Source organism: Mastomys coucha, unplaced genomic scaffold, assembly GCF_008632895.1.
Source record: "Mastomys coucha isolate ucsf_1 unplaced genomic scaffold, UCSF_Mcou_1 pScaffold21, whole genome shotgun sequence".
Taxonomy (NCBI): domain Eukaryota; kingdom Metazoa; phylum Chordata; class Mammalia; order Rodentia; family Muridae; genus Mastomys; species Mastomys coucha.
This window is the reverse complement of record NW_022196904.1, coordinates 107,800,220-107,809,706: the sequence shown is the minus strand read 5'-3', so window position 1 is coordinate 107,809,706 and position 9,487 is coordinate 107,800,220. Positions and strand designations below refer to the sequence as shown.

Sequence of the window (9,487 nt, the reverse complement as noted above, 5' to 3'; positions counted from 1 at the left end):
TAGCTGCAACTTGAAGTCTGTGCCACCAGGGCAGTCTAGCCTGAAACACTGCTGAGCCAGAACTTGGATGTATTTTCACAGGCAGTAGTAGGTTCCAGGTTGTGAATCAGCAGTCAGTGCTTCTGGCCAGTGACTGCAAATTGCAGCCCAAAGCAATCAAGGGTAGTTATAAACTCACTGAGAAGTACTGCCATAGTGTCCAGCAGTGTGTGGATCTGGATGTCCTCTCCAGGAGTCAGAAGTGATCAGCCAACAGTTGGAAGCACAGCTGGTCTTTTAATTTAGGATAATTTAGTTACAGGCAGGGCACTGCTGTCTTCACAGCCCAGGCTGACCTTAAACTCATGGCATCTGCCTCTTTAAGTGCTGGGATTACAAGTGAACACCTCCATGCCCCATGGCTTACAGGACATTTCTACAAGACATTGTTGGGAGTCTCAGATGAGACCTCAGTTTCTCTTACATTCTAAATCCAAATGTGCTACTTAGGGTTGGAAAAGAGTCAGTGGGCAAGTTGACATTATTCCCCAAGGTATTTTATAGGACCCTTTCTAACCTAAGAGTGTGATGTGCAACTGGGGGCTACATTTCAGCAAATGGAAAGACCCTTCAGAAAAGAAAGCCCTGCATCCTGGCTTCTCTCCACTACTGCCCACAGGTCCCGGGGCTGGGAAGCAGAAGCCTTGCCAACACATACCAAGACACTACTATCTAAAGAACAAGACTGGGTTTTAATGTTCTGTCCATTCCCCTTCTGCTGTCAGAATAGCCACGTAGAAGGCAAAAGCTAAAAACCAATCTGTATAAAAGTAAAAATAACAAAACCTCCAAATTCCAGGAAGAGTTAATGGCACCCAAGCAGATCTTCCAGGATGTGGCACTGGAGCTCCCGAAGGGCAAGTTCTCAGGTCCTAGTTTGCAGAGGGAGCCTCAGGGCCAGCTCTGACAGATGATTCATGTCCGGTTGTTTGCTTCGTTTTTTGATGTAGTCCAGAGTTTTCACCTAGAAAGAACAGCTCCAGCTTAGATTTGCCTTTGCGACCGACCTGGGGCTGGAGCCTCTCAGGGAATTGCCTCTAAGTGAGCTTACCCTGCCTAGCTGAAAGTGGGGCATCTTCTCTGGGTATCATTAAATTCAGTCTTAGGGCTTGGGCAAAAAGCTCAGTTGGCAGAGTGCTTACATGCACAAAGTCCTGGGTTTCATCCCCAGCACCACAAAAGCTAGGTAAAGGCAGGAGGACCACAAGTTGAAGGGTAGCCTGAGCTGCAACTTGGGACTTGTCTCGGGAAAAGATTCAGACTTGGCTGTGGCCAGGAGTGGGTGACATTCTGCATTCTCAGGAAAAACTGAGAGGGAGTGTCTGGGAATGTTTTCTAACAGAAGGAAGTCACCCAAAAGAATTTTTGGGTCTGGTACCTATCTCAGTAGTGACAGGGCACCTTAAAGTGTTGCTGATACTGTGTCAAGGTCAGTGTCACTCTGGCTGGCAGGGGCCCTGGTGCTTACCATGGTCCTTGTGTCTGCACAGCCGTGTCTCTGCGCCAAGTGCCACAGGTTGACAGAGAGTTGGTTCAGCTTGTTGTTACGAAGGTCCCCGTGGGCTAGGATGCTATTGAAGAAGGAGAGGCCTAGCAGGCTCTGTCGCTTCAGAGCCTGGAAGAGAAAGAAGGGAGGATATGACCTTGTCCTGGCATACTAGATGGGCTCATGCAGATGTTCTTGGTAAGGTGGTCATTGCAACTTTGCCATGTGTTTGCTGAGCCCACCACACCTGTAAAATATCAGTGAGCTTTACAACACATGGAGTGAGTGAGGACTAAGGCACCAAAAGCTCTCCTTAGCCCTGGCTATCACCCTGGTTAGGAGAGGCCCATAGCCCGGAAGTGAAGCCTAACAGTGGTGGAACAGCTGTACTTTGAGCACAAGTCAAGCCTGGATTCCTTGTGACTCTCAGCCATGGCTCAAACTTTTGAAAGCTGTAGTCACAATTGCTGATCCTAACCAACACAGCTCCTGAACCCGGGGCCCAGGTCCTGCATTACAAGACACATCAATTGCACTGCATGGTGGTGCACACCTAGCCCCATTCTCAGGAGGGAGAGGCAGGAGAGTCAGGGGTTCCAAGTCATCTTCGACTCCAGGAGAAGTTTGAGGCCAGACTGAGCTATTTGAGGACCACCCCCCGCCCCACCCCGGCCAATCTCCAAAAGTCAAAGAACAAAGAACCTGCTGACACATAACACCAGACCTTTCTGGAGTCTTGCTTTGTTGGATGATACATGAGGTATCTCACCAAACAACCTTTAATCATACATGACCAGCTTTGAATGGCAGAGACAATGGGGAAAAGAAAGAGTACTGCAGTGACCACTCAGGTGAAAGGGCACAGAGAAAGCCACATCTACAGGTAGGAATCTACTGTTTCAGGATGCCATGGAGCCAGATGTCACTGGATGGTGGCAACGGCCATGCAGAGCTCTGAGGTCCCAGGGCCTTTGCTATGTAGGCTTAGCAGTCCTGCCAAATAGTGCTAGCAGGGTCATGTGTGCCTGCTCTGCTCCATGGCAGCGAATGGGTACTGAATACTAAGATACGCTAGTAACTTTGCTCCACACACTTCACATCCTTGTGGCAGGAACATTCATAGCCTATGTTGGGCAACCTTCTAGAACTGTTCCAACATTCTGTCCTCTGGCTACTGGTATAGTAACCATGCGGGTGCTGCTGGAAGGGAAGTGCAGATGAAAATGAGGTGTCTAGTAGGCCCAATCTCGTGGTGGAGCTCTTCCAGGGCAGAATAAAGGTCTGGTGGGAATCAGAGACAAGCAGGGAAAGATGGTAAAGAAAGGCCAGCAAGGCACAAAGACCTCAGCTAGATCCCCAATACCCACATAAAGGTGTGTGTGGTGATACACACTTGTAATTTCAGTGGGAGACAGGAGGATCTTTGGGGCTCATGGGTCAGCCAGCCAGCCCAGTGTTGATAAGCCTCAGGTCAATGAAGATACCCACCTCCAAAATACTAAGATGGCCAGCTCCTAAGAATACCCAAATCTTACCTCCACATGCATATGCATACATATGGAGGGGGAAGGAAGGCAAAGCAGAAAGGGAGGTCAGACAGATTCAAAGCACAAGAACTTAACCCTCTTGGCTTTCAAGATGGAACAAAGAGGCTAAGACCCAGGAAAACTTGGTCAAAAGCCAACAAGGAAATGTCCACAGGCTACAATTAGACTGATACATGTTCTTCACGGAAACCCCCTAGTAAGAATCAAATCAGGCCGGGCAGTGGTGGCGCATGCCTTTAATCCCAGCACTTGGGAGGCAGAGGCAGGCGGATTTCGGAGTTTGAGGCCAGCCTGGTCTACAGAGTGAGTTCCAGGACAGCCAGGGCTACACAGAGAAACCCTGTCTCGAAAAAGCAAAACCAAAACCAAAACAAAACAAACCAAAACAAAAAAAGATCAAATCAGTTACCACCTTGACTTTCGCCTCATGGAACAGAGACACCAGCCTAGCCAGTACTGACTTCTGACCCTGACACACACCCAACCACAGATGGGTGGTGTCTGAAGCTGCTAGTAAGTGGTGGCCATTGGCTGGCATGGCAATGAAGTGCAAACACACGCACTCTGCAGGCAAGCTTCCGGAGTTCAGGAGTAGGCTCAGAAGAAAGGCCTGACTCCAGAACAGACTCTTGCCTGCTGCCTGTTCTATGCTCTGAGTGGCACCACGGTGGGAAGCACTGAGCCACTTGAGGAATGTGGCAGAGGAGCAGCTCTTGCTATGGGTGCCCAGGCCCATGAGAAGCAGAGTATCGTTTGGCACCTCCTGGATGTGACTTGCTGACCGGTCAGCTGTGACCTGCTCTGGTCTCAGGGGTGTCATCAGGCCAACCCAGGCTGCTTCCCTTTGACACCCATTCCCCTCTGGTGCCTGGGGCAACAGAACTATTCCTTTCTGCTTCATTAGAGAATTAAGCTCAGAAAATTCAGCTTCAAATATTAGACTCTCCCCTGAGAGAGATCTTTCAACTACATTTCACTGCAGAGAATGAGGGTTTTAAGCAGTCATACTGCACAGGCTCTAATTGGCTCTTCCTCCCTCATCAAACTCCCCAATAACATTTTATCCTAAAACACTCAATTTGGGTTTCCAATGCCACAGCCAATTATAAATGACATTACTTGATATGTGTCAGGGGTGTGCAGGCACGCTGGCAGACAGTAAAGACAGAGGGCCACTGTGCCCTCGGTAGGCTCTCTATAGGTTTTTAATGGCGGGGGTTGGGGGAGCTCTTTTCCTGTGAGAACTGTCATTTCCAGGAATCTCTAGGGGCCTGGCACAGGTCCAAGCTCCCCACCCACCCACCCAGTTTCTTCCAGCTCATGAATAAAGCAGAACTCAATCCTTCGTGTGACTTTGACGATTTTAGAACTAGTGGTTCCCAGCATAAGAGTATGGGACAAACAGGGATACTTAAGTGCTGGGCTCCCAACAGCAGGAACTTGACCTCCACCTGGGTGGCAGCAGGCTGGGCAGCTTGGCCCTTATCTTACCCACTGGAGCTGAAATGGGGTATTATGAAACAGAGGACAGCAGGCTCAGTTACACTCACTCTCAGCTCTCTACACAGTCCATCTGTCTCCCCCTCCCTCGCTACTTTCTGTCTTTTTTTATAATGTTCTTTTAGATTTTATTTTATTTACATATGAATATTTTGGCTAGGTGTTTGTACGTGTACCACACGGTGTTGGATCCCCTGAAATGGATGGTTATAAGCTACTATGTGGGTGCTAGGAACCAAACCTAGGTCCTCTTGAAGACTGACAAGTGCTCTTAACTGCTGAGCTATCTCTGCAGCCTCTCATTCATTCATTCATTCATTGAGACAGGGTCTCTCTTTGTAGCCCTGGCTGTTCCAGAACGCAGTATGTAGACCAGACTGGCCTTGAACTCATAGAGATCTGCCTGCCTCTGCCTCCCAAGTACTGGGACAGGAATTAAAGGCATCCAGCATCACACCTGGCTAGCCTTGATTTTTTTTTTTTTTTTTTTTTTTAGTCACAGCCTCGTGTAGTCTACGCTGACCTCAAACTCTCTTTACCTTCCTGCTTCTACTCCCAAATGCTGGGATCACACACTGTTTTATGCTGTGCTGGGATTAAAACCAGGGCCTGTGCATGCTAGGCTAGCAACACTGAGTTATATCCCCAGACCACTGTTTAAGACAACCAGTGACCATCCTGTCTTAGCCTCCCAATGCTAGAATTATAGGTATGTGCCACTGTGCCCAGCTTTTTTGTTTGTTTCTAATTGATACATATGGGGGGAGGGGAGGAGACAGAGAGAGAAAGAGAGAAAATGAACAACAAAAAAAAAACCTTACAAGTTGAGAGCAGACTCATGTATACCAGAGGCTAGAGTGAGCTGAAATTGGGTGTGGAGGAGCAGAGTGAAGCACAGAACAGCCAAGGCCAAGGGCCTAAGGTACCAGGAACCACAATTCACTCCCATTTGTTTCCCTTTCACAATGGACCACTTTGTAACCACCCTGCCCTGTGGCTTCCAGAGCTTGTAGAGAGGTGGGATGTAGAGAGGTGGAGAGGGCGGGTACCCACCTCGTCCTTGGCCAGGGTTTTCAGGTGCTCCAGGATCTGAGCCATCACCGCCTCACACAGCTTGCTGTTTTCAGCCAGGAACTTGGAGTCTCCCCCGTACAGGCTGTCATTGGAGTCAACTAGGCGAAACAACAAGAGCAGCATGTCACATGGGATCGGCAGATGGCATGAAGACCTGCTGGGTTTATGGGCCAAGATGACCCACTCGCTTTGGGATTCACTAGGAAAACAACTGGCCCGAGGCCAGCAGTGTGGAAGTGATCCCTCCACTGGCCATGCCTGGAGGGGACAGCAATAATCACGGTGGCCCTCACAGCAGCTGCTAGGTAGTGACAAGTACTCTCTCTGTATTACAGAAGGGCCCACAGAACCGGCACTAGGAAGGGGTGGCATGTGCATCTTCAGTGAGTGGGGAAACTGAGGCTCAGAAGCCAGCCTACCACAAGCACTCTCTGTATTACAGAAGGGTCCACAGAACCAGCACTAGGAAGGGGTGGCATGTGCATCTTCAGTGAGTGGGGAAACTGAGGCTCAGAAGCCAGCCTAGCTAAGACCCTAAGCTGGGCAGTCTGATTCCAAAGCCTAAGCACTTAACACTGCACCCAGCTATCTGCCCTAGGATCCCTAAAGCCAACTGGCTAGCTTTACACTGCTTTACACCAGGGAAGACAAGTATTCAACACTCCTACCCAGATGTGAACCCTGACACCTACAATAACGACCGAGATGCCCAACAGAGCCAACAGTGGCACGAGTGCTATGGGAACAGTCAACCACTTTCTGTCTCATGCCTGACGCCACAGTCCACGGTCCAATTACTCCAAAGCTTCTATGCCCGAGAATATCTCCTTCCTCTCTCCTGCCTCAGCCTCAGAGTGCTAGAATTACAGGTGTGAGGCACCATGCCAGCTCTTTAACAAAGCCTCCGCGTGGCCACCTCCTGAGACAGCCACAGCCTAGAGAAAGACCAGTTCAGCTAAGGATAGCCTGAGTACAGCTTCCTCTTCCCTCCCTCGTTCACAGAACATGGTCTCTGCTGGACAGAGCGGACACCGTGCAGACTGCAGTGGTCGGTTGGGTTTTCACTTCAGCGATGCATCTCAGGCAATCGGCTCATCGGAGGACAGCTCTGCGTGCGGCTCTGCCTGTGATGACTGGTGTAGAGCAGTCCAGCTAGTCTCCACTGTGAACACTTGAGTTGTGTGTTTTTGTTTGTGCAGGGCTGGGGGTACAATGTGCATGTCAGGCTGACCTCCAACAACACTATACTCTCATCTCCACATGCATTTGGAGGCCAGAAATCAATCTTGTCACTTCTCAGGAGCTGTCCAGCTTATTAATTAATTAATTAATTTATTTATTTACATACAATAAGGGCTCTCAGTGGCACAGAAATTACTTGTTAGTCTAGGCTGGCAGGCCAGTAAGCTTCAGGGGTCACCTGTCTCTGCATTCTAGAGGTCTACATGCTTGAATGGCACGGCTTCACCCACTGAGCCACCTCCCCTATTCCTCCTCTCCGGCTGGCTAGCACCAGCCTGCACCACCAACAAGAACACAGCTTCTGCCTTTCAGAGCGCACTCCTTTCCTCCATGTTCTCAAGGCTACTCCCATTTTCTCAGCTAATCTTTTAAGTTCTTCCATCCCAATGCCCAACATGAATGTCCCCATGGCTGGGCACAGTGTTGTTAGGCCAAGTGTCTAGGTGACAGAAGAAAAGATCAATGCCAGGAAGAAGTAAGTGTGTGCCATCTGATAAGTCAAATGGCCATGCCCAGCCCTGGGGGTGGGGCACAGAGTAGCAATCCAGTCATGTAGGGAGGAAGTTAATAGGCTCTCTGTTTATCTGCTGGGATGTCATTGTGATTTCTTGGCATCCTTGTGTTACTTCTATCTCTAAGGAACACCAGGGGAGGACCTCATCTCACCCACAGTTCAGAGGAGACAATAACCATGAGAAACACAGAAGGACCTCCAACTTGATCCTGTTGCCCAAATAAAGAACAAAAGACAAAAGGGTCCACTTGCAGATGCAGTGGGCAGGGAGTGGGTGGAGAGAGGCAGTCCTATTCTGGGGTTGCCACAATCGCTCAGAGACTGCACAGAAACAGTCCCTGGATGTGGGATACAAAAACGGGAAGAAGCCGGGCAGTAGTGGCGCACTCCTTTAATCCCAGCACTTGGGAGGCAGAGGCAGGAGGATTTCTTGAGTTCGAGGCCAGCCAGAGCTATACAGAGAAACCCTGTCTCAAAAAACCAAAAAAAAAAAAGAAAAAAAGAAAAAAAAAAAAAGAAAAAGAAAAAAAATGGGAAGAAGATGTTCAAGATGTCAAAGATGTCAAGAGACACTTTCCAAAACCCAGGAAAGCCAGGTCTTGGAACTCTTAAGAAACCACTCAGTGGAGCCTGGCATAGTAGTGTACTTTACTCATAGTAGTTGGGAGGCAGAGGCAGAACCCTGTGAATTCCAGCTAACCTGGTCTACATAGTAAGTTCCTGTCTAAAATGAAAAAGGTTGGGAGGCAGAGGCAGGCAGATTTCTGAGTTCGAGGCCAGTCTGGTCTACAGAGTGAGTTCCAGGACAGCCGGGGCTACACAGAGAAACCCTGTCTCAAAAAAACAAAAAAACAAACAAAAAAAAAAAAAGAAAAGAAAGGAAAAATAGAAAGGAGCCCCCTTTAGGAGCTGAGACAATGACTCAATCAGTTCAGTGCCAGTTACACAAGAATGAAATCCACATTTGGATCTCCATGTAAGAAAGCCAGGTGTGGTTGCCCACTTCTGTAACGGTAGTAAAGGACAAAGGAGACAGAAATAGATGGGTCACCAGAGTTCACTGGCCAGCTCGCCAAGCCAATGGGTGAGCTCCAGGTTCAGTGAGAGACTCTGTCCCAAAAACAACTAGAAAGTATAAAGAAACGACATCAATCTCTATCCTACACACACTTACTCTCTCTCTCTCTCTCTCTCTCTCTCTCACACACACACACACACACACACACACAAATGTATCAAAAGTACACATAGTGGAGCCCCTCCCTATACATGGCTACAGGGTCATGTAGCTATGTTAAGTTCCTAATTTGTAGTTTCCCAGGAACTAACTTTAAAAACTATATTCCTTTATTCTCCAAACTACTGTAATTTGCACTGACTCTTGTAGATCGAATGAGTAGACCTGTGCATAATTAAACCGAGGAAAGAAACATCCAGGATGCTTTGTGTTCACCTCTGGCTGCTATTTTCAGGACAAGAGAGTTCCATATCCTTTCCAGGTTTTGATTAAAAAACAAAACAAAACATCAGAGGTACAGAAGAGTCGAATACAGATTGTATTTGTTTTAAGATAGGTTTTATGTAGTCCAGGCTGGACCTCAGACACTTACTATAGCTGAGGATGACCTACATACATCCTATCCTCCGGCCTATCTGGAATCAGATAAGATTGTGTGACCAGTTTGAGGCTCTGTGGGTTTAATTAACTAGAGAAAGTAAAAGAAAAGGGGTTGTGGTGGGGGAGGGGGTGAGAGAGTGGCTATGTGTGAGGAGGTCTTACAGGAAGGCTATCTCAAACCAGTGCCACCAAGGACAAATCAAACTGATGGGAGAACAAGATTGCCTCCTTCCTCCCAGCATTTGAACTGTGTGGGCCTCCACACCCTCAGAAGCTCAAGATACAGAATCTGTGACAAAGCCTACCTGGACTGGGGTGAGGGCAGCCTGTAGTGATGCTCATCTACTACTGATCCAAGGGTGCTTCTGCAATCCCAGGACATGGTCAAAACCACCTCAGGTACTCTTCAACCCCGGAGCACATACACACACACACACACACAGACACACACACACACACACAGAGAC

General features: G+C 48.5%; 1 protein-coding gene across 1 annotated transcript in view; it reads right to left on the bottom strand.

Moving 5' to 3' along the window:
* Positions 1-256: 256 nt before the first annotated feature.
* The window catches only part of Vps35l (VPS35 endosomal protein sorting factor like), a 106,755-nt gene continuing 97,524 nt past the window's right edge, over positions 257-9,487 (bottom strand). Inside the window, exons 29-31 of the mRNA XM_031388053.1 lie at positions 5,626-5,744; positions 1,508-1,654; positions 257-1,003 (exon numbers count right to left, since the gene is read on the bottom strand). Of these exons, the coding sequence (XP_031243913.1) occupies positions 905-1,003; positions 1,508-1,654; positions 5,626-5,744 (365 nt within the window). The 3' untranslated portion in view covers positions 257-904. The remainder of the gene's footprint in view (positions 1,004-1,507; positions 1,655-5,625; positions 5,745-9,487) is intronic.